This window comes from Ambystoma mexicanum, chromosome 5p (genome assembly GCF_040938575.1).
Source record: "Ambystoma mexicanum isolate Mex_15411 chromosome 5p, UKY_AmexF1_1, whole genome shotgun sequence".
Classification (NCBI taxonomy): domain Eukaryota; kingdom Metazoa; phylum Chordata; class Amphibia; order Caudata; family Ambystomatidae; genus Ambystoma; species Ambystoma mexicanum.
In genome coordinates this window covers 992,323,110-992,351,025 of record NC_090930.1, presented here as the reverse complement: position 1 = coordinate 992,351,025, position 27,916 = coordinate 992,323,110, and the positions used below count along the sequence as shown (strand labels likewise).

Sequence of the window (27,916 nt, the reverse complement as noted above, 5' to 3'; positions counted from 1 at the left end):
TGCATCACTCTGTTAAACACTGAGGGGGACTCAGAGTACCCCTGCGGCAACCAAGTATGTTTAATTTAATTCTATGCTCAGATTCTTCAAGGAAAGTGTTGGTAAAGAAAGCATTCTTTAAATCAATTACTTTACATTATTTACATTATTTAGCTTTAGATGGAATGTTACACAGTATTGTAGCTGGGTTTGGAACCGATGGGATCTCTGCCTCAAAAAATGTGTTCTGGGGCATAAGTCTTGAATAAATCGCCACGACATTTGGATTGAAATCGCATTGGCTATTTCTAAACTTTGCCATGCCTAGTGTGTTTGTCTTAAATTTAAGAAAAAGAGAGTGTGCCAAAAAAGGTGCAATCATATCAAATGTCTTTGCTTTGCAGATAAATAGGGCCTGTTTACAGTTGGGTGCAGCCATCCTCCAACTCTCTAAGTGAGCGTTGTTTCTCAGCTTTGCACACCGCGAACCTGGCTACCTTATTAATGGTTGTTGGATTCACCCACAGATCCTCCAGGTCGAAGGCCAGCAGCACTTCTGGGGAATATCCCCCTCAGTGGTCAGGACATGCATGAGTGCATCTTGGTACTGAAACAATTTGGGAGTTTACAAGGTCCTTATCCAGAGCATCACTGGCCTGAGCGAGACAAGTTCTGGAATCGGGCGTATTCCACACTCCAGGTGGAGCATTAGGAAAGTTATTTGGTAATTTTAATGACATTTTCCAAAATCTGTTTTCAGTCGTTAACATTGATTTTCAATCTGGATATCCACAAATTTCAGTTCCATAGCTGCCAGATGGAATAGCTTGCACTTTATAGATCTCCTATGCTGGGGTTACAGATGTCTAGCTGCAAAATTCCTAACACTCCCACGGTTTTTCTCTAGAGACACACATGCTTTCATCAGTTTGTCCTACCAGCGACCATCCTCCTGGAACCGAATCCCCAAGTGATCATAACATCTGACTTGCTCCAGCTTCTGGTCACCTATATCCATGGTTTTATAGAGAGTTATGGTTAAATTATTAAATATGAGGTAAAGTGTGTTAATTGATTTTAGAATTAGGTGATGAAATTATGATTCAAAACTTGACAAGAGTCAAATGGTTTTGATTTGAACTCGATTTGATTTACCAATGAGATGTTAGCTGCAATTGGTGTGATCATGTGAAAACATATAAACATATAAAATGTGTAATTGTTATGCTGTTTTAAGTGCAAGTATAAGAAGTTGATGTAATACTATTTGGAAAGATTTTATGAAACAAAACTAATAAATAATAATAATCATATATCCATGTTTAGCCTACATGTCCATGGGTGCCAATTCTGTTGCCTCCCTCCCCTGCTTCTGCATTGTTGTGAAATGTGCCCATCTTCCCACATCTCCAACATTGCTGTGTCCGTCCCCCGAATCTAGGTTGTGCTCCATTAATCCTCCTCCCTGTGGAGCTTGAAATCCAAAACATCTGCCCTGGGTGCGAACCCTTGTTCTCGTTGGAAATAATTATACTTGCCTCTCCCTGCAAAGTTTTCATTCACTGCTAGCTGTACCAGCTTTGCCCCTTGTGTGTTAAACACACACTCATCAATACTGCTCCTTCCACTGTGAATTTTGACAGTTTTTCTGAATTAGTCTTGCTTTCTCAATCTTCCTGTCCTACATTTTCTTTTTATTTCTCTTGCTTTAACCGACAATGTGAACATTCGTTAGTTGAATCTATGCCCACGGCTCTGCTTCCATTCCCACAATCTTTTTCAATTGTCTCTGCACTTCCCCGGGAATTTTCTGGCATAAAATGTGATAGAATAATGTAAAGTTTTTGTCACATGGCTCTCTGGTTTCTAACCTCCACTTTTCTTGTATATACTGAATATAAGCTGTCAGATCTTCGTCTGCTCTCCTTTTACTAGTCATAATGGTGCTCATGTCTGACGAGTGTGGGTACTGAACCCTGATCACTGTCCATATATGAGCTTGACAGTTATTAAAGGGTCCTCCGTCATGGTTGGTATTTTGTGCAGTTGCTCCAGAATGGCCCGCATACCAAGTGTCATTTTATTGTTCCCCTGATATAGCAGCAGGAATGCTTTTTATGTCACCTACTGCTAAGGTCATCTGTCATTCCCTCCAATTCATGTACCTATCACTGATGTCAGTGATGGCAATTTACTGATCAAGTTATTTTTCTCAATTTGTGGCCACAAATATATTGCGGCAGTCCACTTGCCCTTTCTCTAAAAAGGGGAACTGTGTGAGCCAGTGCCCTGTCTGAGTGCAGCCACACCCTTTGTTTTTGTCACTGCATCTGTAATACTAATTCTCTTCCTTCCTGGTAAATCCCTTAGTATGTTTACATGCAGCGTTTTCTCTTCTATACTATTTTAAACTAGCACATCTAACCATGCTATCTCCTTCCCTATCCCCATGCATGCAGAAGGGGCTTGTGCATCCTCTTCCCCGCCTCTTTCCTCTCTCTTCATTCTAGAACATAGTCTTGTCACTTTCATCCCCTTCATATTCTTCTCTGTCTTCAACTTCTTGTCTCTCCCTTCCTCTTTCTTCTTCTTGTCTCTTCTCCCTTTTTCTATCTCTCTCATTTCCTTTCTCATTTTCATCCTTTTTCATTCCTTCTTTTTTCCTTCTCTCTCCTCTCTTTTCCGCACTCTTTCTCTCTCCTCTTGATCCTTTTTTCTTCTTCTTTCTCCTGCCTTTCTCTAACTTTCCTTTGCCTTTCTTTCAAATCGCCCATGCCCTTTCCAGCTAATTTAAGCATTATCTGTCCTCCTACCCATTCATTTGGCACAATCACTGTCTCATTCTTATTGCCCTGCCTTCTTCTCTCTCTCTCTGGAGTTCCGCCTGGTCTTCTGTTAACTTTGCCTGTAAATAGCGGCGCTCATCATATTCGACATGTGTGGACACTGGTCTTTGCTTGTTTATTTGTTCATCACTTATAATGTCTTCACTGTTGTATGTGGGTGGTGCATATGTGGGATTAGTGTACCTTGCTGCTGTTGTTAATGCTCAGAATGGATATAATCCCTGTGCTTCCGAAAGATGGATCACTGCCCTGGGGAGGAGGAGGAGAAGCCGTGGGTGCTGTTCTCCCTACATCATGCTGATTAAGCATTAATTATTTCGCGGGTGGCTCCTCTATGTCTTTCCGATACATTTTCCACAGTTCCAGAATGGCTATTTGATTTTGCAGCTGTTTTCCTTTTTATGCAGCATGTAAATATGTGCACATATGTTGCAGTACTGTCTTCGAATTAGTGCCTTCCTGGAGCCAGGGCATCATCATTTGTGGTACTTAAGGACTTTGTCCTTGTACTGGGGTAACACTTTGCATAGGTGAATGATGGTGGTGTCTCCCATGATAGCATGTTACAGTTCAATTTACCAGTACTTACCACATTTTATTTCAAATCTTTCTCTCTTTTTTAGTATCCTTTCACAACTTTCCCCAACAATACTTCTCTTGCAACTAATACTTTTGCATCTCCCCTCAAGACCACGCCTCCTACATAACTCAATATCTCAGAGCGGCAGCACAAACCTCGCTGCTCCCACACAAGACCACACTCGTTGGTCCAGAACACAACTTCACGCCCTCCTCAATATACACCAATATACACAACAAATTCACTTTTCACAAAACCTAAGCGGCCTTACAACACAAGGCTGGTGCCACCAACTGCTACACAAATAAATACACTACGGCCGTCTTCTCAACTCCTGGTGAGGTTATCCTTCTCTTATTATTACCCCATAACGAGGTGTACCCCGTAATCTTTCCTGGCCCTTGTCAGAAGATATCTCTTTATCGCTTATCTCTTTATCTCATCACAATCCCCAGATATACAAAACAATCCCCTCCCCCATTTTGCCAGGCCTATGTCATACTTGCATCTGTGGATCCGCTGAGTGTCTTCGGTATCAATACTACCTCAACTGCCAGTTGGCGTCCGCCCTACGCTCTGTCCTGTGGAGACCGGACAGGATTTCTCTCCAAGGGGACTTCTGTCAACCTCCCTCTGTTGTGCGTGATACCGCTCTCCACAGCTCTCCACAGCTCACCTCTGTAGTCTTCGGGCCACGGCAGGGAACTTTCGACAATCGAAGGAGTGTATCGAACCAGCACCTTTGCTACCATCTGTTAAGCATAATATCTGCTTACAACACCTATGGGTTACGGGAATTGGTTAAGCAGATTGACTACATATACATTCTATAGGGGTTGACCTTCTGATTGGGTAACAACAATGCAATGCCTCCTCCTGAACCCACCTCTAAATTGATAGTAGTAAAAAGACATCATTTTTACAGTAGATTATTTGTTGGCATAATATGTACTGGGGAGCCTAACATTGAGGGTTTTGATTGGTTGGCTTTCTACTGACCAACCCTGGGCAACTGACAGGTCATCAAGAATGAGCCAGACAGTAGTAGGGGGAGAGAGGTCCATGAACTGCTTTTCAATCAATTAAAGAAGATAAAATCCCTTATTCCTAGGCCATGAACCAGGGTGATCTCTTTGTAGTTGGCCTTGTACTGAGTATTCTGTCAGGGAAATGTGTGTAAGGAGTGAGCCAGGTGTCCTATCTGTATCCATTGCTAATGAATAGACAGTGTTCTACAGTTATGGGTCACGTGTGGTGCGACCGCATTTGGAACTATTTCACCCTGCATTTATTGGGATTTTAGCTAATATTGATGCGAGTGTTATGATCCCTATTTCCACTGGGCACACTGTGAACAATTCCCCATAGAGTCTTTGGGCTTATATTATTTTGCACCTTGCTTACAAAGACTGGTTGCTCTCTTCTAAAACTTTAATTAACTGGGGAGTATCCTTCGTGCGTCCTGGGAATTGCAATTTCGTGTTTTCACTGCAACGTTCTGACCCTCCCTTAATTCGCAGTTATCTTGGCTGTGGATGCCAGCTCCTTTTTGAGCTCTGCACAGATCTGTATTTTGTTATTTCAGCATTATGAGTAATTATGAAGTCTTGAGTCCTTTCGTTTACTTAGAAGCGTGCTTCGGCTTCCATTCTGGAAAAGATGGCTGCCCATTACTCTTGTGTTTCTATGCTAGTGAGCTATATTCGGGAATCGGTTATGTTGCATTCCGCTTATACATTGCTTATGTTAGTATTGTTCATGTCTATATGGATGACATGTTAAAATTCTCCATGTATAAATGCATATATTACCTGGAGTGTGTGTCCTTCATGCTGAATGCACATTTGCTTCATGTCTAATGCATGCACATGTATTGTTTCATTGTCTGTTTATTCTTGTCATCTTTAGCTTAGCTCGTGTCCATCTCCTGTTGTACCTGCATGGGATATAGTCGGTACGGTTCCCTTAGTGACTAACCTTTCTCACCTGTGCTGTATTGGACCAGGGGAGGGGCAGTAGCTATAGATGACATGACCAGCTGCTTCCTAACAATGTCTTGTTGAAAAGAGGCATACCTCGTTTCCACTCAAGTAACCAACCCCTTCAAAGAGTGTTGTGAAGGTCTAAATCGTTTTTCCCAGATTACAGGCACAGATGCAGTTAGCAGAGTGTATTAGCTCAAATCTTTCAGTGCTGTTACAGCTTAGTAGGGTGCCTGTTTCAATCAAAATTATCTTTGCATGTACCTCATTTTGTCTGCTCAGGACCTTACAGTAAAATGGATGTCTGCTACAGCTTAGGTTTGAGCCGTCCCCCGTCCTCCATTTCAACCCCCACACCCCCTACAACCCGGATCCATGATGAGATTGTTTTTATATTTAGCCACTGGGTTTACAATGCAATAGAAAAACGTTTTAATTTCATAGAAAAGTAAATCTTCAAACATTTTTACTGAAACCACTAGATGGCAGTGTTTCTTTACCAGCAGCTCAGGAAGCAGACTGCAACAGATCCCTTGCAAATGACTGGAATGTAAATCTTCCCTAAACGCAGCAAATTTAATTTAAAAAAAGAAGAAAAAAACTTTGTGCTTCCAGTGTAACTCGGGTTACACGGTGCCAGTTCGCTGCAGGGACTGCGGGCAGACAATCGATGGCTATTTAATAGTGCTAGTTTTCAGGGAAAGCACCTGAAAAACGCCCCCTGGCTCCAAGATTGCGTTTCGGAGTTTCCAGTCTCATTTCTTATTCTCCGCTCGACGGTCTAGGGCACCTCTCGGCTCTGTTTACGTACGCCTGGGTGCGTGAATCGGCTGCAGCCGTATCCCTGCCACTGCACTGCAGAGAAAAGGCTCGCGCTGCGCCTGATGCGGCCCCGGCATGGCCAGGCCCGAGGAGTGACCGCTGCTTCATGTTGCTAGCTTCCCTTCAGTCTCCCTGGCTGCCTATTAAGCCGGTGAGCCAGTCTCAGAGCTCGCTGCCAGCCTAAAAATGATATTAGGTTTCACAAAATAAACTAGGTAGCCTGACTGCAGTATACCCGCATCTATTGAGAAGGATAATTTGAAGCCCAGAAATGACCTTCGAAGTGACGTCCTTCTTTTATCCTATAGGATGGCGCGTTCCACACTGCTAGGCATCTTCAGTGAAACAATGCAAGGTAGCAACTGGGGGTGGGGGTAATATCGCGAGATGTACATTTAGGATTGCAGCAGGTGGAGTGGTTTAGCAGAAGTACGTGGCAAAATTACTGTGTAAGTGAGGAAAGAAACAAGGATCCAAAGGTAGGAGCCCTCCCGTCCCCTGCACTCTTTTCAAAATCCCTCAATTGATGGTTCATCAATGTCAAATAGATTCAACTTAATCATTCCATTGTATTTAGAGTTACATCAATAATGAGAAAAATCACTTGTAAGTTTTTGTAAAAAATTACTGTGTAGCCACTGTTGCAAAGTAAATTAGCGTGCAGTGTCAATTTAGTTGCATTTGGATGGAACAAGGGCATGCCACCTGTTGCATGGATGGATTCAGTGGGGACTTCTTTCCAGTCAGGAAGGGTGAGTTTCTGAGATAAGGGTCTGCAGTGATAGAATTTCAGCAAACATGTCGCCAGTACAAAAAATCGCGGCAACAATGCTGTGGTTTAACCTATGAAAGGTGTACCCAATTACACCATATAAAGGGAGCGGGGGTTGCGGGATTATCCCCGCTCCCATTGAATGATATAATGAGTCTGGGGGTTGCGGGGGTGTCCCCGCATCCTTTACATGGATTGCGGCAGCAAAACCCCAACCTTTTTGCTGTGATATTTCGTGTCCACGGCCATTTTTGCCGCGATTTTAACACATGAAACCGAGATGAGCTTTTACCTGTGGAAAGCATGAGCTGCAGGGATGCACCAAGCCCCATTGACTGCCACTCAATCGATGGACCCTACGGATTTGCTTATGGTTGGAGAATTGTTACTTGCTGTGGATGAGATCTGGAGATTTTCTCATGAACACACTACCTTTCAACCTTACCGGCGGATGGATTCTGGGCTTTGTCCCTGGGATAGATATTTTACCACTATGAAATGCACATTCTGCCAATTGTCCCAGGGACAACATACCACATTTCACCAGTTAGACTCTGGGCATTGTCTCACTCATTTGAAGGATGGGTACTTGAAATAAGAGGTCCAGGGGCCAAGAGCAAAGCCTAACCTACTTTTCACCTGAAGGATGGATGGTTCTGGGGAACCTGTCGAGGGAAAGAGAATCTGTGTCATGTTGGAAGGTTGCATTCTGGGAAATTGGTCAGGGACAAAACACGTTCCACTGTAGGCAGTAAAGGGCTTGGCGATTCACTCACAGACCAATAGCCTGACAATCGTAGGAAGGAAGTGTTTGGGGGGATTCACCTATGGAAAAAGAAACTGCTAGTTGTAGAAATAATGGGCTCTGGGGATCAGCATGAGGACAGAGAACCTGTTATTGAAATGTGAAACTGTGTCGGTAGGAGCTATACAAATGCTATACAAGTAACTGTTATGTTGGAAGAATGGGTTTTGATGATTAGCAGAGTTGGAGAGGCCAGTCACCTAGAGGAAGCAAGTGACCCCAGCGTAATCAGGTAGTCAGCTGTGGTAGGGCTAGGTTTTGGGAAATAGCCCAAGACAGTTACATTGGTCACCAATAGAAGGATGGATCCTAGAGATTTAGACAGTGACTGAGGAAGTTTAGTTTGGTTTAGTTTATTTAGTATGCATGGGACGTGTTAGGAACAAACAGGGAGAGTGGCTATAAGCTTAATCACTCAAACTGAGCTCACACAACACCATATTCAAAAAACCACAATCCGGGACAGGCCAAGCGCCTTTGCAAAGTATTGCTAATCATGCATGGGAAGCATAGGCCAAACTCAGGTCTTCTCTGCCAGTAGTGTTCAGAAATTAATAAACCGCAGTTACAATGCAACTAAGAAACAAAGACATCAAATGGATCAAGAATTAATGAATGAAATCAACATAGGGAATACAGGGATTAATGAAATTAACATAGCATGCATTAAGTCACCCGTAGGAAAGATGGATTCCGGGATTCTCTCACCCAGGGATATATAACATGCCTAGAGGAACAACCTATTCTTTGTCTAGGACCAAGGACTGGCAACTTGCCACCTGTAGTATGGAAAACCTCTGGAGAGTCACAGAGGGATATATCAAATGTAAACTGTAGTAAAGGTGGGTTCTATGTTTCACAGGGAATAGGAAAATTGTTAAGCCTGGAGAGAATGTGTGTATGCAGGAATGGCACATCTGCCATCTACTGAAAGATGTGTCTGGGCATTTTCTCCAGAGTCTGGGACTTTTACCTGTATGAAAGATGGGCATGTAAAGATTCATTCCGGGCAAATAGAACCAGGCAGATGCAGAAATTAATAGTTTCTTGTGGTTAAGCCTATAAGATAGCTTGGTGAGTTAAGCACTCACCTCAGACATTTGCATTTAGTCTAGAGGACACAGGTTCGAAGCCAGACAATTGCAACTTATCCCTTTGCCAGTCTGAGGTCTGTAAATTGAGTACTATAATAATGGCTAATAACAACAATTATTAATGGGCTTGGAGGCAGGAGAAACCAGCAGAAAGTGCTACACAAAGCATGATTTAACTAGTGGCACAGAATCGGTCGAAACAGGGTAGACTTCTGGAATCAGCACATAGGTACAAAGATTCCCATCTCTCTGGCTTAATTGTCAAGAGTACTGTCACAGTAATACAAGGGTTACCCCTCTAAGACAGGGTGGGCTTAAGTGGGTAGCATTGGTAGCCAAAAACTCCAGTGACAACACCAACCCCCCCTTCCAATTCACACCCGTCACCCAAGATCTTGTATTCAACACCATCTCCAAACTAAAAGCGTCCAACTGCAAAGGGGCCTCCGTCCCAGCCAAACTAGTCAAAGCCTGTGCCTCTACCTTGACCCCAACCATCCCCAAATTAGTCAATGCATCCTTTAATTCCAACACAGTTCCAACATGCATCAAAGAAGCCTGGGTTACCCCGCTTCTAAAACAAACAAACCTAGACCCCACCATTCCGACTAATTATCACCCCATAACCACGGTGCCATTCCTACTTAAAATCATTGACAAATTAGCCTACAACCAAATCCAAACCCATCTGGAATCTAATCAGCTTCTCGGCACCAGACAATCAGCTTTAGGCCTAACCACAGCACTGAAACAGCCCTCTTGGACCTCAAAATTCAGATGGATGCTATCATAGATTCTGGGAAACTCTGCATTCTCCTGCTGCTGGACCTCTCTGCTGCGTTTGACTTGGTGGACCATGACAAACTCTGCACCTCACTCGCCTGAGCGTTTAACTTCTCCAGCGAAGCCACTGCATGGGTGAAATCCTTCCTAACCGACCGCACCTCCAAAGTGTCCATAGGGAAAGAAGCGGCCAACCTCATCCCAGTCCCCATAGGAGTGCCCCAGGCTCTTGTCTCTCCCCTACGCTATACAACGCGTACAACAAACTCATGTTCTTAGCACTAGACGATATGGATGTCATATACACACATTTTGTGGATGACACCCAGATCCTACCCCTCTCACAGGTAACTATGACTAGGACACTGTAACTATCAATAACATATACGTCATCATACAAAATTGGATGGCTCTAAATAGCCTCTGTCTCAACGATGAGAAGACAGAAGTCCTCATCGTAGGATCTCCAGCCAAAATAGCAACCCTCCACCCTGAATACTATACCATCAACATTGATGGTATCGCTATTCCCGTGCTGAAGCAAGTCAAAACACTGGGAGTGTACATTGACGCCAGCCTTACTATAACTAAACAGATTAATTTGCTCGCCTCTTCCACGGCTTACATCTCCAAACTCATTGCTCTCAGCCGACAATTCCTGACCCCAGCAAATTGCCTCAATTTAGCTAGAGCCTTAGTTCTATCGGAATGGGATTATTGCAATGTACTATTACTAGGCACATCCAATACCAACCTAGCTAAAATGCAACTACTGCAAAACAAAGTCCTAAGAGTAGCTCTAGGCATAAACAAATCAGACCATATCTCCAAGACTAGAAAGGACGCTCATTGGCTCCCTATCAAAGCCAGAATCATCTTTAAAACATTATGTATCACACATAAATGCCTGACCAAAAAAGGACCTATCTATCTCAACAACACTCTTCACCCAAAAGATGACAGTAGATCACTAAGATCTAATGACAAACTCCTTCTGGCTCCTCCCCGCGTCAAATCCACCAGAGCGGTGGGTAGCAGCTTCACCGCTCTAGCCCCAAAACACTGGAAGACCCTACCCATTAATATCAAAAAAGAATTCTCCTGCACGGCATACAAGAAATTGCTGAAAACCTGGCTATTCAACCAATATTAGCACCTAAGGACAGGTCTCCGTATTGAAGTATTTTGTTAATGAATATTTGTAAACTGTATTTCTGCACCAACTATCCAAAAATGTAATGTAACTAATGTAACAATGTATTATTAATTTCTAAGATGTCTTGTAACCACGACGTGACACCCGAAGGTCTGGGTGTGTAACAAATAAACTGATAAATAAATAAAATAAATAATATTGGGGCTCAGAGCCTTTCAACTGCAGTGGAGGATGAACTCAGTGGATCAGAGCAGGTGTACAATATCGTTCACCGCAAATAGTAGATAGGACTAATAAGACAAAGTGTTAAAGAAAGAAACAGAACTTCTTCTCTCTGAAACTTGGTGGATGCAGAGCTGCACCAAGAACATAGGATCAGGGAAACTGGCACAGAGACCAAGGTCCATATGAACACCCCCTTAAATAAGACTAGATGAATTTATGGGAATTGCACAGAGATGCCTAACTCAACACACCACCATTTGAAAGGTTTGAAACTGTGTTTGACCAGTTATGTGCTTCTCGGGTTCCTTCTGGGGGCCTCACGTTGTGGTCATTGAATTCACCTGATCATCCATTTTGACCTTGTTCTGACGGTGCAAACGGTCTGAGTGAATTTGGATACTAGGTCAATGCAATACCTGGCCTATTGCTGCTCAAACCCATCCAGAGATGAAGTGTTGCATATTCATAACCATTCCGACCATATCCACTCTCTGGCGAGATCCTAACCACTAAATCTCCTCATATATTCCTTTGTATCAGTCCACACCCTCTCAGTGGGAAACGTCCCTCTACACAAACATTGCCTCTGATGCTCTCACTGCTCTGTGCTCTGTCCACCTCTTCCAACGATCCCCTTGCAGGATCCATTAGCATCGCTCTCCATTCGCTTTCTCGGTCGAATCTAGCTGATCGGTGAGGGTCCAAGTACTTCAGCACTTTATTATCCTAAGAGTCTTGCTTTTTGATCTTAGTACTCAATGTGCTCTGAGCAGTTTACAGCCATGTGAGTGGGGAGACCATGTCATGAAAACATGTGAAGTTAAAACAAAGAAAATCATACTGCAGAGAAGAACCTGTTCTCACAATACGCCCCAAAGCATTTTTCTGTCCCATTGTTTCCCCAGAAACCTACCGAGTGGGAGGCACGCTCGGGTCAGGCAGTTCTTTATAGGGTTCAGAATTTGGAACATGTTTCTTTCAATTTGAGGAGTTGGTGTTGGCTGGACTTGCTCCGTGGATTGCTTGGTGTTCCTCTGCCACAATCTAATGTCTGACACTGCCTGTCTCTCTCTGGCAGACAGTGCTGCCTGAGCCTGACCAGTTCAGAAACTTTTGTATCATTTTAACTCGGCTAGGCTGGCATCATATTATTCCCCTGCGCAGGGTGCTGTGTCTTAAGTTTATAAAGTAACATTCAGCTGCAGCAGTTCAAACGCAAGAAATAAAACACTCATCATCAGACAAATTTAGGATGCAGCTGCACGTTGAACAGATGTGGATGATTGCATCATCCTGCCATTGTTATTGCCAGGCCAGCATAGGACTCTTAAGATTAATGTCTGTGTGTCAGTGGCCTAGAGACCCAAGCTACTCCTCACTGATGATGCCCAACAAGGCTGAAACATGTCTGGGGATGCTTGTGATCTCGTCCAGAAGATATGTGACCTAGAAGTTTGGGATGGACTACCCCTTTGGCGGTGGGACCAAACCTGATTTGCATATGGTCTTTCCTCTTTTGTAATGAATTGGCAGGCAAAGAATGATGGTCTGGCGGGTTGCCCAGAGCAATGCCAGAGGTCAAGATTCATTCTAAAACTTCCAGCCATCACCTCTTGTTTTGCTCAGTGGCATAGCACAACATGAGGGAACCCCATGTGAGCCTTCCTGAGTGGTCCCTCAAGCTCCTCATAGAAATGCATGCCATGCAACATACTCCCATGCTAGCATGTGCCATAGAAAATGTCCAATCCGCATGATGATCATGCTGCTACAGGGAGCACCACCTTTTACCTATCATAGAAATAAGGGGGGCACCTGGCTCCAGCATCCAAATATACCAGTCATCACTGGGCATGGCTAATAACATTATTATGCAAATGCCAGCAGCAGGGGCAGCTTTTGGTGCCAGGTTTCGGGCAGGGCCCAGGGAGACACTGGCTTTGTAAACAATTCAGAATCAGTGGCAACAGCCAAATATTTTTGGAGAAGGGTCCTCTCCCATGAACTAGCGTGAGCAACTGAGCGGGAGGTTTGGGGTTGGTTCCTACCGAGATTTTATTTTCAACTACTTTATTGAAATGGTGGATTTTACAGCACAGTTTGTGAGAAAAATGGGGTGAAAAGCAATACGATTTATAATTGTTTTTCTAAGGCAACACATGAAAGAATCCAGTATATGTGAATTTGGGGGTGGCTCTCAGTAGGGAGGCGTGGCCTAAACGGTGACGGGCATTGCTTAAAAATTTTGGCGCATTAACAGTCAGTCAAATGAACTGTATTCGGCGGTACGCCATAAAGTCAGCACAAAAATACAAATATGATAAATACACTTGCAATTACCAAAAACAAGTGAACACAACAAATACTATACATAGTAAAAAGAGAGCTAACACCATGGAAATCGTGTGTCTGTAATAATGATGGGCGTACGGAAGAAAACAAGGAAGGTGATGACCCTATCTCTTCACACCACAATCAGGTAAACAATGTACCCACTATTTAAACACAAAGCTACTGAAACACCAGGATCAAGCCGGTGTGCGTCAAAATGACAAAACACCAATTAAACAGAGAATTAAAAAACACATAACCACTAATAAATGACAAAACTGATTTTATTTTAAATTTGCTAAAAACTATATAAATTACGATTAAAAAAGGGAGGAAGACGAGGTCTTCACACAAAATCGTGCAAATCAATCAATGAAACCAGACAGAAGGTCTGATATAAAGCAAAAAAAGCTGAGGTGGTGTTAGTACGTGAAAGGTTGTGTCTTGTAGACACTGACTGGTCTAAATCAAGCACAAAGGCAGAGCAGTTCTAAGTAAAGCAGCTCTATCCTAAATGAAACCTATTAGACAACTTCGGTTAATTTTGTGATGGTCGACATATGTTTTGGCTAAAGGCACCAAAAAGAATCAGGCAATACACAAAATTGTCTGTTGATGCAAATATAGCCGTCTTCAGGACAAGGAGGAGCCAGAATGTTTTTTTCCGGAAACTTGATTGTGACGAGTACTTCTTGTTGATCGTACTTTTGTATGGATGGAACCTACTAAGCAACCATGATATGGTGATCCTCTTGAGAATCAAGAATACGCTGTAGGAAATAGATCCAAGGCTGGTATTATTTTTTTGGTCCAATTAATCAGAAAATGATCTACTAAAATGATTGTAGCAGTAGTTATGTTGAACCTTGAATGCTGTGAATGTGCATTAGATGTGATTCAAAGTCTATAGTACTTCAGTATCTGACATTATCAAATAAATGTTCTCGATATGAGATGAGGAAATTATTTCTTGCTTTGATAAATGACTGCGATCAGTGGCGGGCCATGTTGGTAAGAGGGGACTGAACAAGTCTTTTAATAGTGCCCGGAGGGATGAGCAAAACAACCCGTGTGAGCGAAAGTCGTCTCTTCGTTGCCGGAAACAAAGTGGCGCGGCTAACAGCGTTTTCTGGCAAAAAAGAGACAACTTTCGCTCACACAGGTTGTTTTGTGGTGAACAGCGTTTTCCGGATCATATGGAAAAGTCAACTTTTCCATACGATCCGGAAAACACTGTTCGCCGTGCCACTTTGTTTCCGGCAACGAAGAGACGACTTTCGCTCACACGGGTTGTTTTGCTCATCCCTCCGGGATATATAGAGTTGATGTTGACATATATAACATTACCGGGTGACTCCTGGCAATCCGTTATCAATCCCCAAAACCTTCCGGAGTCTTTATTTTTTGCAGCGAACCATAAATCTTCCCAATTACAGAACTCATGATATTTATTCATGGTTGCTATTAATTTCTTATAATAATGTATTGCTTTAGAAAGGTCACCCCGGTCAATGGAATTAACATTTTTAACTGCTTCTGTTAGAAGCCTTTTAGCCTCTCTACATTCATTATCCTATCACGGAATAACTTTAATAGCCATCTTCTTAACCGCCTTGCAAGGGGCCATTACATACTCTTGTGTGGTTAAAACAATCTGAGTGCAAGAATCCAGAATGTCAATGTCGGTTGCACATTCTGGGCCCAAGACCTTACAAAAATGAATCAACAAATAGATGTATACAAGTTTAAGGGTGCATTCTAGATCCAAATTGACCCACTTCAGCACTTTTTAGCATGCCCTCTAATATCAATTATAACAGACTGGTCACCTTTGCATTCTGGTCATTAGGGGGGCTTGCATTGGATAAGAAAGCACGACAGGCCGATGGTCACTCTCACTTCTGGGTACAACTTCACAGTTTACCACCCTAGACCATGCTCGAACATTAATCAAAATATATACAATATTAGATACGCAGTCCCTCACCACAAAAGTGTGTAGCGCTGGTATATCTCCTGGGAGCCTCCCATTGTAGGCTGTCATGCTTAAGCTGTACCAAATACAAGCAATATCTGTGGCATACCTATTCTGACACATAGGGTAATTAGTGACCAGGTCAGGGATATCCCATACCTGGTCCGCATCCTCCAATAGGCCACCCATCTCACGTAATGGTTCAAATTGAACATTTAGGTCACCTAGCACAAGTATCACTGGCATGCTACAATGACTTTCTTCCCACGCTTTCATTTGGGTATCCATGAGAGTAATGGTTCTAATACCATTCGGCACCGTCAGTCTGTTATACAGGTTAAATAGCGACAAAATACCCCCTGTACGGAGCTTAATTTCAAGAATTTGAACATCCGGGCAAGCACAATCCAACGCCTTAACATAATCATAGATTACAGGATCAATCCATGTCACCAGGCCCTCACTCGGTCTACCCCAGGTTCCTCTGCGTAGCCTACTCAAAGGATGAGGAGCTCTGAAGAACACACATAGTCATGGCCCAAGTCTCCTGGAAGCACAGTATGTGGCGTGACCTAATAAAGTCACACCACTCATTGCCGCTCACGCTTTTCTTTAGTCCCGCAATGTTCCATGTGGCGATGCAAATATTATCTGGTGAGGGGGCGATCCACACTCCGGATGAAAAATGGCTGCATTAGTCATAGGGGTGGAGCTCCCACTGCATCATTCCAGATCTGGCAAGTATGGAGTTCTCTCAGTAATTACTGCTCTCATTTCATGGTCAATTTGGGTAAGGGAGGGTTTAATTAATATGTTTACATCTCTTGGGGGCAAATATCGTAACTCTACCCTGAACAAGTCCTCTGCAGCTTACTTGGATTTTATCTTTAGTTGCTTTGGGTTTTCCTGGAATATGAATACACCCCGTGATATCGTCCCTTATGACTGAATAGCATACTCTTCGGGTGCGAATCCGCTGGGGAATCTTGTTTAGTAGCCTATCCTTAGATTCTCTTACCCCCTCTTTTCCAATGCAGGAACATTGACCAGGAAGAGGGATTTGGAAGATTTCTCTGGGGGTAACAAAGCTGATAATCCCACACCCTGCCTTCCATGACATTACTGGGATTATCACTTCAGTTCATTCATCCCTAGAAGTATGCTCCCTCTCTCATGGGGAACCCTCATCCTATCAATGGAGGCCGTAGGTCTGGGTGCAAATCTCACCTGATGGTGACTAATAGCATTATTGACTCTGTTTACTAGGGTGCTAGTATACGATTCGATAGGTTGTATGGCTTTCCCCAAGCAGGGAGGGCTACCTGTTACTATAGGACGAGCACCATTAGGGGGCCTTGTAGCCTGAATCATACTGACCGAACCCACAATCTGAATGGACCCTGTCTGGCTTCCAACTGCACAACTCTTAGTGCTCCAGAGAAATACCCTCTTGGTAAGCAAGGCGTTTTTCAGGGAGCTAACTTTCATAAGAACCAAGGCCACCAGTGTGTTTACTTCAGGACTAGCTCCAAGTCTAACATCCACACCACACATACTTGGGACCCCGGTTGGAACTGCACCCTTCCCCTTATAACTATCTATATCTTTAATGAGGTCACTCAGTGTCTGTGGTGTGCGGTTGGGTAAAATAGTGCTTCCTACTCCTTTCCCTGTTGCTGCACTTGGGACATCATTCTTGGGGAGATACTTTGATGTGGTGTCTAGTATATTGTATCTAGATGGAATCGGGATGTTATATTCTAAATCAAGGCCCACCTTGGTAGTCCTCCTTAATAAAACCAGGATGGGCCCATGTGCTTGAACCGGTAAAGAGTACTTTTCCCCCTACCCGATTACTTGCCATGCGTATTTCAAAAGGGAGAAGTTCCTTGTTCAATCTGCGAAATGGGATTGAAGGAGGATTCCTCCCTCCATCTGATGACACCTGGTTAGTCGTACTTTGGGCTTGCATGGGATTCAAGGAAGGAATGCTAATGCCCTGCTTGATTGATGAATGCATGTCTATCAAGTCAATGGGCTGTAGCTCGTCTACATTCTTTAAAACACAATTAGGGACATCCGTAATGGGGGTTTGAGCTTTACTGAAAGCTTCTTTCTTTGACACCCTCTATGAATAACGTGGTGGAATAAAGGAGCTAAAGAGTACTTCTGTCTCCCCATTGGAAGGTTGCCACCCTTGATAAGTTTATTGATCACAGTTGATTTCTTGCTCACTTTGTTAGGTTTGGCCGCTACAGCGGAGGTAGCTGCCTTCCTTTGAACCGTTGTTAGTGGACCTCATCAGTACTGATTTTACCCAAAAGCTGAAGGGTCAAATCAGCCATTACCAATGGCTATAAAGTGCTTTGCAGTGCTATCAAAAAAGAAATGCAATATAGAGTGCTGTCACATACTATCACATACACAAACGCAGAACAAATACGTTAGAATACACTGTAGAAAGAGAGGCTGGCCATTTACTAGAAAACATTTGTTAAAAATTGTCTTGGACTCACTACGTCTGTTGTAATACCAGGACAACACCATTGATATCTAAAAGGACTATCTAAAACATATGGCACTTTAAAAAACTTTCATTGGGTAATGTTTTAAAGTCACAAAAATACAAAGCAACAACCTTTGGATAATTCATAAGTCTATAATAGGTAGCAGTAAACGCTGGATAATGAGTATAAACCAGCAGCAAAATAATTGGCCACGCCGATCTAGGCTGGCTGTAAGACAGTGCAAGGAAACTACATGCGGGCCAGTCGAAGAGAACGCCGACAGCTCAGGGGGAGACCAGAGTCTGACCCCCACCCCCAACTTAGCCTCTGAATCAGGGGCGTAGGAGACCCACAAAATCTGGGGGGGGCAGGGGACACCTTGGGGGCTTTGTGTTTTTAATTTATTTGTTGTGTTTTAGTCAAAGAACTCGACTTTTCACAAAATCAAAATAGCAGTACGTATTAAATTACATATATCATCAATGTATAAAACAAGAGAAAAGAAGAAAAGAAAACTGAAGAAAATTAAGAAAAAGAAAAGCAGTTCAGAGTATAAAATCCTCCCAGCGATGGACCTTTAGAGAGATCTTTTATTATACTCTCACCTGCGCTTTAAGTGCAGGTGCTTTATGGCATTTCGCCAACCCTTCCTATCCTATCCCACTTGCACCCTCAATGATGGAACAATTTACAGCAGTGTATGGGCTGCAATCATACCTCGGCACCAGGGTATTCACTGAATTTACATGTATAGTGGAACACGTGCTGTTTTGAATCTCGAGGCTCTGCTTTATTTTTTTCTGGGTCACCCAGATGGCTTGTGGTGGCCTCTATTAAAACTTGTCTACAACTCATTATTCAGCTTGTGGTGGGTACCAAAAATACAGTTACATCCCTATTTTAAAACAAGCGTTGATAACGCCAACCATTTGGGCTTTAATGTAGGCATGGAAAAGGCCCTTGCCAAGCACCGCCATAGTGGTATTAGGTACACACTGATGGTAGCAGCTGCAAAATGGTGCAAGTACCTGAACCAAGCAAACACTTGCCATTGCTGGTTTTTAGCAGGACTTCAGTGAAGGAAATGCATAGTGCTAATAGAGTGATTGATTGATTTTTGATTGATTGATTGTTTATTTGTATAGCGCCTATACACAATGTGTTTTAAAGCGCTTCACGGGGGGGCATGGAGAAATACAGTTACATTCTTACAGGTCCTTGAAACAATTAAGAATGTGAATAATAACTATCATAATCAGCCTGACAACATTTCAGATAGTGCAAGTGAAATGAACAATTAAGGAGAAAAGGAGTGTATGAAGGCATCTCTGGATAAGACATTTGTATTACACCTGTAGTATGTTCCCAGCTCCAATTAAGTTATTAACTACCCAGGGCTTTGTAGTTAACATCCCTAAGTCAGGGGCTTTATCTAAACCAGAACTGGCACTTTACGTACCCTTTATAGATCATTCAAGTGTTTTTTTAAAGGAATAGGTTATGGCGTAAAATGAGTCTGCGGCCCGCGTGGCATCCATCCACCAAAAACCCATGAAAGTTGCTAAAATAGCCCAAATAACATGATGCTGTAGGACAGGTCAGAGGTGAATATATACCTCATTTTAGGTCAGTCCTGACTTCAGACCCAGGCTGCAGGTAGGATTGAGTAAAAAGGGAGTTGATGCAGGAAGAGCCTGCTGTGACTGTCTCTTCCTGGCGAGGAACCAGGCAGGGGCGCAGATGACACTGGGGCAATGGGAGAGCGCCGAGCCCGAGCTCCCACGTTCCCTGTAATAAATCCCACCCATGCCAGCCTGCACCTGGGAGAGGGGGGCCACTTTGTGTATTATCAGGCCCAATCAATGCGCAGACAGATATGGTGTAGTGTATGTATCTGCAATTATTTCAACAAACGACTTCTGATCGTCCTTGTGCAGGCCTCGTGATCATGGATCAAGCGTTAGAAGAAGACACATTCGTGACTCCAGCCTTTATCTGGGAACATGAGGCGAGGCAGCATTCTTCCTTGTACAAATCTCACCTCTGTACCCGTCTCTACTCCACATTCTCGTCTGATGTACACCCTTTTCTCCCAAGTCCCTTCCCTGCACCCCACACCAAGCCACTCCTCTGACACACTGCCCCCTGCATTTTCTCAATTGTCTGTACTTCTCTCTTAATTGCAAAAACCTGAAGCACCTCCTATGCCATTTCCACGCTACACCACTCTCCCTTTGTTCTGGTCTTCTCTGCACACCTCTCTCCCCTGCACACACTCGTCACCCTGTGCTGCAAACCATACCTCTCTTTCATCTGTACTCTGTTCTTGTTCCCATCTCTCCCCTCCCTTGCTCCTCTCTTTTTCTGTCCTCTGTACCCTTTCTACCCTTTTTCACTTTGCAGTCCCACACTCTACTGCACCCCAGTCTCTAGCTTCCCATTCCCCCATGGCCAGTACCCCAAAACTCTCATCTACACTTACTCAGCACTGTCTCCTCAGTCTTCAGAACACCCTCGATATCCTGGCTTACATTTCACAGGTTTTCTCTTGCAAGCCTTGCATGACCAACCACTCCATATAGCTTCTCCGAATAAGCTGGAACAGGCATGCCAGATCCATGACTTCAAAAGGGCCCATTGATACCTGCAAGCATTAACTCTTAAGAAATAGTCAGGAGCATGGATATTTGGAAGGGGGGACAGACACAGACGTCACTAAATCCACGAACTGCCGAGGCTCTACCCCCAAAATCTGATCGCACTGCGACCGCTCAAGTACTCTGACAGAAACAGCCAGGCTGAATAAAACAGGGTGAAGCTTAGCCAAGACCTACAGAAAATGTGTGCTTGATTTCTCTTAAGGGTTGCGCGGGATAGGCACCAACAAATGGTTTATTTTGGGCAGGGACAGAGTTCAGGTCTGTGCTGGTAATAGTTTTTTTTATGGAATACAATAACACTTTGGTCATAGCGCTTCATGCTAGATGCTTTCATCTTCTAGGCAATGGAATAACAGATATTATTACCCTCAATCGAACAACACTGAATTTTTGAAAGGTTAAGTGACCCTGCTGCTGGGTTTGAACTAGCGAAATGCAGGTAGCCCTCATGTCACAGACCAAGCTTTAGGTGTGGTACCATCCAAACTTCAGGCAGGTGTGAGTTGGTGGGAAGAGGTGGAGGAGTGTGCCTTAAGTGAGGCCTACTGATATCAGAGTATACATCAAGTGTTTTCCCTTGCCTACCTTAGACATTGCTATGGAAAAGAGCACATATCACACGTAGTGGCCCTTCTTGAGATTAGCTCATCCTCATTTTACTTTATATGGTTTCATGAGGACTTTGTATACAATGTCAGGCTATCTCAGGCAGTGTCTGCACTTTGCAAGCCAGGCCTGGGGTACAGGGACATCTTGTAGAAGTCCAGTCTTCGCCAGATTGTGAGATCCTGGGCGAATCGCGTGACCCCCCATACTGTGCATTATTTTCTATATATGTTTACTTGGGATCACCTAGAAGTGGCTCAGTTGGCAGTGTACACTATAACGAAATGCCTCAATCGAAAATGTTCTAACAGAGTTTCTTGTTGCTCCATGTATGCTGAGCATGTTGAGTGAGTGTGAAGAAGGACAAAGTGTCACAGCAATAGATGTCACCTCCAGCTGGGGGACCGGTTCTCATTTTGGGAAGCAGATATAGATACATAGAATTTGTAATGTTTTTTTGCAGATAAACCTATCAGGTGCAGTCAGCGTAATCCAACTCTAAGGAGTAAACTAAAAACAATCTCAAAGTAAACTGACGGTTTAGGGGCACTAATATAGTGTAAGCAGCAAAAATAATCGTCATGCCCTTCTCCTTAAAAAAGGCAATACATAATATATTAAACGGTGTTGTGGTATTTGTATAGAGACTCCATGTACATGTCAATATGTACTGGCTCGCATTATGCACCCATGATCATCTGCTGTATAGGTGAATGTCCTCTGTATGTGTTTGTGCGGCCTTGCAAGCCCATGTTGGCCAATGCTTGGAGCTTAAATGTAAGCCCTGTCTGCCCATCAGTAAGGAACGAACAAAGAGCCGTTCTGAATGCATACTTGCCAACCCTACAGCTTTAGGCAGTAGGCTACTGCTTTTGAAGCAGCCCTACCACCTACAGATTTCAGTGACAGATCCTACTGCTTTTTACAGTGGCAAGTAATGTATGTGATTCTAAGGCAAGCTCCAGGACAGAGCATGCAACACATTAATTAGTCTGTCTATACAGTGGACTGGTAGGTGATTACGTTGATTGCACTCAGACCAATCCACCGACCAGACAGCTGCGTGACTCTGTCCTGTACTCTTGCCGGCACAACACTTAGGTGAACCAGCAGTGAAAGCAAGTGGCAGAGTATAGCACCATCGCACAGCATCTGGCGACAATTTGGTGTTAGCATTCATAATCATACATTTTTAACATTTCAACATCTTTCCATGTTTTGCTGTTTGTATGTTTTGTATTTTCCTGTGATGTCATTATTATGGAAATTATTACTTTTCAAACTTGAAAAATCCTACATCTTTTTGGTCACAGAATGTTGGCAAGTATTCAAATGTGATGTTCCTCTTTGGCAGGGGGTGGGGCATACCTTCATGAATTGAAAAAATGAGGGCGGCACTGGCAGGCCCTCAGGTTTTTCAATTCATGAAAGTGTGCCACTGCCAACGTCTCATACAGTTTATAAACATGCGCGGCACATTGCAAACTGATCAGGGAATCCTGGCCTCTTAATGTTTTATTAAGAGGCCAGGAATCACTGATCAGTTTTGCGATGGGCCGCGCGTGTTTAGAAACTATGTCTGACATTGGCACTGCCGCACATTCCCTCCAATAAATCCTCCCCATGCCGCCCTGCACCTGGTAGAGGGAGAGGCACTTGACTGATTTACCTTATGGTAGCTTCTGCCTGCTCAGCCTGTTCTCACTTGATAACACACACGCTGTCACAAGCACAGTCACTGCAGCACGTGTCGCTGCCTGGCTTCTCCTTCGTTCTGAAAAGCAAAGGCTGAGGCTGCGGAGCAGTGCACTGCGCAGGCAGGGCACATGCAGTTTGTTTGTTCCCCGGCCTGGGCACGCTCATTGTGCGCAGGTGCGGGGCAGCAGCAGAAGTTGCAGACAGTCAGTCTACTGTAAGCTTGCAAAAGTAAAAGTAGACTCTACTTTAACTTTTGCAAGTTTACATGACAACTGCAGCCTGCAGTGCAGGCTGCAGTCGTATTTTACAGCAGATACACAAATAATCTGGAGGGGGGATAAAAGCTATTATATCCCGCCACTTAAAATTGTGGGGGAGATTTGTCCCCTGCATCCCCCCCCATGCCCTACGCCTATGCTCTGAATAGCCTCTAAATTGCACACACCACTGGGGCAGCCGCTTGCCAAAGCAAACCGAGAGAAATCCGAAGTCCGGATCACAAGTGTAGAATATAATTCAAGCAGCCGGCTTCACAGCTCTGCACAATTCTCACAGAATCCCCAGTATAGCCCCGTTATACAGCTGACTGCAGGACTCCAAGCTCCAACTCCAAGTTCCCAACACCCCAGTTGATGGAAATGAATAGGCGGCAAGTCAGCAGGGTGTGAAACAAGGCTGCTCCCAAGTTCAATTAATCACTGAAGTTGTAAAGCGGTAACTAGACAATTTCGATATCGCATTAGTACTAGGTGAGGGGGGGTGCGGCGGCCTTCCAGCCAATGAGAAAGCTTGGAACGGGGTCCTTACCACACAGGGAAAGACTCTGCTTCAAGCCTCCTCAGAGCGGGAGGCTGCCATCTTCCCTTGCCAGGAATCAGATAAGTGCACTCCACGCTCCCTGCACCCACTTTCCCCCACCACACTTTCCCACATATTTAAGGCCCCCTCCGATTCCCCACTTACCTTCTGCTGTATTGCCCATCTCTAGCGCCGGGATCTCCGGCACGCGATTCGCCACCATGGAAAGGCAGAAGGGACTACGTGAAGCCAAACAAAGAAAAAAAGCGAAAGCGAAACAGCGTGGACAAAGTCGGAAACACCAGCACCGTCCACACAGCTCACAAGCACAGTTAACCACCAGTGCACCAGCCAGGGAACAGTGGGAAACAGCCCGCATTGATCCACACTCCGCTCCACTCCCTGGGTTCGATGGGGGTTTTGTGCTCAGGTGTGCTAAAGTAACGTCCTCCTCCAGGTGGAAATGCGAACAGCGGAAAACAGCCCGCACTGAGCCGAGCCCAGTAGCTCATTAACCAAACAAATCATGAGACCCTGCAAACATGTAATTCGGGTCACTCAGCTTGGTCTCTGGAGATCTTTGTTGTATCCAGTGTGCATATTGCAAATACATCTCTGGATCAGTTTGTAAATATATCGCTGCCTTTAAATAAAGCACTCTCTCACTTGGCATTTAAGCAATTCAATCATTGCCATTTCGTTAGGTGTGGTAAAGCCATGCTGGGAGAGCCATGGTTGGCACTAAAAGCTGGTGGGTCCCCCTACAGGCAATTTTCCACTTTTACAAAATGCAGTGCAAATGAATAGACATATAACATCCATTTAGCAAAATAATTTAAAAGTCATCTTCAAGTTGCTATTTGTAGATGGTATTTACAATAGATTTCCATGGAATCTGCCTGATTTTAGTAGGTGCTAAATGCAGGCGGGTCCATAGAAAACCATTTGCCTGCGTGAAAATGTCATGCAGGCTTTCAACTAGATGGTTTTACAGGCAGCGAGGGAATGCAGAGAAGAAAATGTATTTCCCTTCCTGACTCCCACTTCAGCTGCAAAAGATTCTTAAAATGCCTCACATTGGTTAAATATAAATATACAAATAAGAAATTTTGCAAGCAGACACAAATAAAACATACTATTAGTCTAACGTATAATCAATATTGTTAATAAATACATGTTGCTTTCCTACCCTCTTTTTAATATTTTTCCCTTCATACCAGAATTCATGGTTAACAGGAATAGTGCGTTCTTGCGTATCTCATGTATTAATAACTCATCTCTTGTTATCATGAAATGCGTGAGCTGTATAAAGACAGCAGCGTACTATTGTTATCACATCATTGATACGTACCTAAGTAAATTCACTTTCCACTGATTCACTAATGCCTTGTGTGTGGAGGAAAGTGTTGAGTATCTGTAGGGATCGATGGGCACATGAGTGGGAAATAGCGAGTCACCTGACATAGGGCCTCATTACACGGACGGCGGTGGACCAAGGTGCCTTGGTCCACCGCCGCCTTGGTAGAAAGGGGAATTACCGCCTTGGTGGAGAGGGGAATTACCGCCCTATTCCAAGGTTGGTGGGGCGGTAATTCCCCCTTCCCCCATTGCCCTTCCCCATTCCCATTTTTGCCCCATAGGGCATAATGGGAATGGGGAAGGTGCTAATTACGGCACTGCAAATTGCGGTACCGTAATTAGCTCCCTGGTCCCTTTGCAGGTTGGTTTTTAACGCCTGCAAAAAGCAGACGTTAAAGTCTCCAACCCGCAAAGGGACCTCGTAGTAAGGCGGTAAGGGTTAACGGTCACCGGTACCATTAACAGTGACCGTTAACCCTTACCGCTGTCCGTGTAATGAGGCCCATAATCTTTAAAATATATGGGATTTATACTTGCTTTCTTAGGTTTGTTATTACTTGTAACATTCTTGGTTATGGTGTCTTGGTAGTATACTTTCTTGGGCACCTTAGTTTCTGCACCCTTTCCCTTCAGGGCTTTTTCTTGTTTGTCAATTTCATTATCTCTGTTCATGTTTGATTTACAAGCTCTGCTCATATTCCATACCCTTACATCTGTTGTCCTAACAGCAGCATGGAGAACCTCTATTACCCTACACAGCTGTGACTATCACTGTGCATACCCCTTTATGGAATTTAGTAGCTTCATAGGTATCCAGTCCCCGATTATGTAATTTCTCATAGTGGCTGCTTTACGCTTATCATGGAGCGCTTGTTACTTAAATGTCTATCTATGATCCTAATCTTTACTTCACTAAGGTTCACTTTTCTCTTACTAGCCCTTCCAAGCTATTTGGGGGCATATGCTAGTAATTTTCTGCCCCAAAGCATTTCAAACAGCAAAATGCCTGTTGTTGAGTGAGGTGTGAATCTGCAAGCTGTTATTGTGTCTGTGAATCCAATTAATTCCCACATGTAGGGCTTCTGTATACTGTAGCAGGCCCGAATGATGCAAGGACCTCAGCGAGGACTGTGGGCCATTACCAGCTATGTACTCCCCCAAGGGGGATAGCTATTCGCACCCAAGGATTTACCCAGGTGTAAATAATTAACATTTTTTTGGGAGATGGGTTCCACGCGTATTGTGCTACCCCAATCTCCTGTGACAAAAATCAAGATGGCCGCTGCCATAGGAAAAGGACATAGTTCCTTTTCCATTTCCATGGCGGCCATGGGCGGGAGGAACGTTATGACCAGAGCACAGAGCTCCAGACCAGCAGATAAGTGGGGAGGGAGAGAGCTTGTGGGGAAATGAAGCAAGATGTGTTTTGGGGAGAGGGGAGGGTAGGGATGTGGGGAGGCAACAGGGAGAGGCTCTCTGTTGCCTCCTTACAATCAAGATGGCGCCAGCTGGTGAAGGGCCTTGATCGGCTGGAAAATGCGGGCAGTACACTGTGTTTTGGCCTGCATTTCCAGCCACCTGATTCGCTGAGCGCCCTTCCCCGGGTGCAAATCTTTGCTATTACTCAGTTGAACCTTTTAATCATTCCATTGGTCGCCAATGATACACAGCGCTCGTGCAGTGTTCAATCTTGTTGCTTTTAAAAAAACGCCAATTTTCTGAGACACTAACTGAACCCAATTATCAGTGAGTAGTATTACAGGATATCCTCAAGGAACTGTATGACCTCTTTGGTACAAATATTTTGTGTAAAATATACTTTCACCCACATACTCAACAATCAATATCATGCAATACGATTGGGAAGAGGAGTTTCTTATGAGGCTGACAATATCAAAATGCACTCTTTTCTCACGGAATTCTGGGTATGGTCATTGGTGCATTGCCTGAAGAACATGTGTTTTCACTACATTCAGAAATGGAACATTCTCTCACCAATCTCTCAAGATGAAAATCACATGCTGACTTTCAAAAATGTAGTCTGATTCTTTGCTTCGTCTTTGTCATCCTTTGCTGACCTTCATAAAATAACCCTACAATGCGATCTCATACTCCTGTAGGTGGAACCATCCTGTCATTCCTCATTCAAATCCTTGTTCATAGTGTAGTTTTTCTGTGATTCTCCGAAAGTCCTCGTTTTCCAGTTCTTGAAACAATTTCTTGTTGTACACTCTTTCTGAACGTTGCCTTATGTCATTGAAGTTCTTGTAATTTTGCATGGCAGCCTCCCATTCCTCCTTTGATACTATTGCTTGCTCAATATGTAGTTCTTGTTCTTCCTCATCTGTTTCATCCTCTTCCTCCTTCTACATGGTATCAGTGAGCCTCAATAGGTGATAAGCAATTTTGTTTTTTATTCCACATACATAGGCATCATCCCACGCATATTGGTATTCGGATTGACACTTTGTCTAGACCTTTGCTCATTAGGATTTCTTTCAAAGATTTGTGGTCAAATCTTATTTCAAATATTGTGCCCCCTATGTAGGGTCTACACTTTCTAACAGACCACTTGATGGAAAGTAGTTATTTTTCTATGGTGGAGTAATTTTTTTCAACCACCATCTTATAGTGAAAAGCATTAGTCTGTTTTTTTCGCAGTTCGGCGGAAAACATAACTTTTTTGTATACACAGTTAAAATCATTTATTACATTTTATCCTAAAAAAGCTCAGTTTTCATATTACAAAAATATTCCAAAAATATACAATGATTTTGTATATACAAAAACCACCACCGTAGGTGACTTCTCCTCCTAGTGACTTATTATTTCAAATATATTTCAGGCATTCTTTTTCAGGTTTGTTTAATTATTTGCCCTTGTACTCATATATTTCATACATTATTTTTCTGTTGACTGTCTTATTACTTGTCCTTTT

At 43.6% G+C, this 27,916-nt stretch overlaps 1 protein-coding gene across 1 annotated transcript in view; it reads right to left on the bottom strand.

The window, feature by feature from the left end:
* LY86 (lymphocyte antigen 86) overlaps positions 1–23,884 on the bottom strand; it is a 402,958-nt gene extending 379,074 nt beyond the window's left edge. The window contains exon 1 of the mRNA XM_069613465.1: positions 23,785–23,884. Within this exon, the coding sequence (XP_069469566.1) occupies positions 23,785–23,842 (58 nt within the window). The 5' untranslated portion in view covers positions 23,843–23,884. The remainder of the gene's footprint in view (positions 1–23,784) is intronic.
* Positions 23,885–27,916: the final 4,032 nt, after the last annotated feature.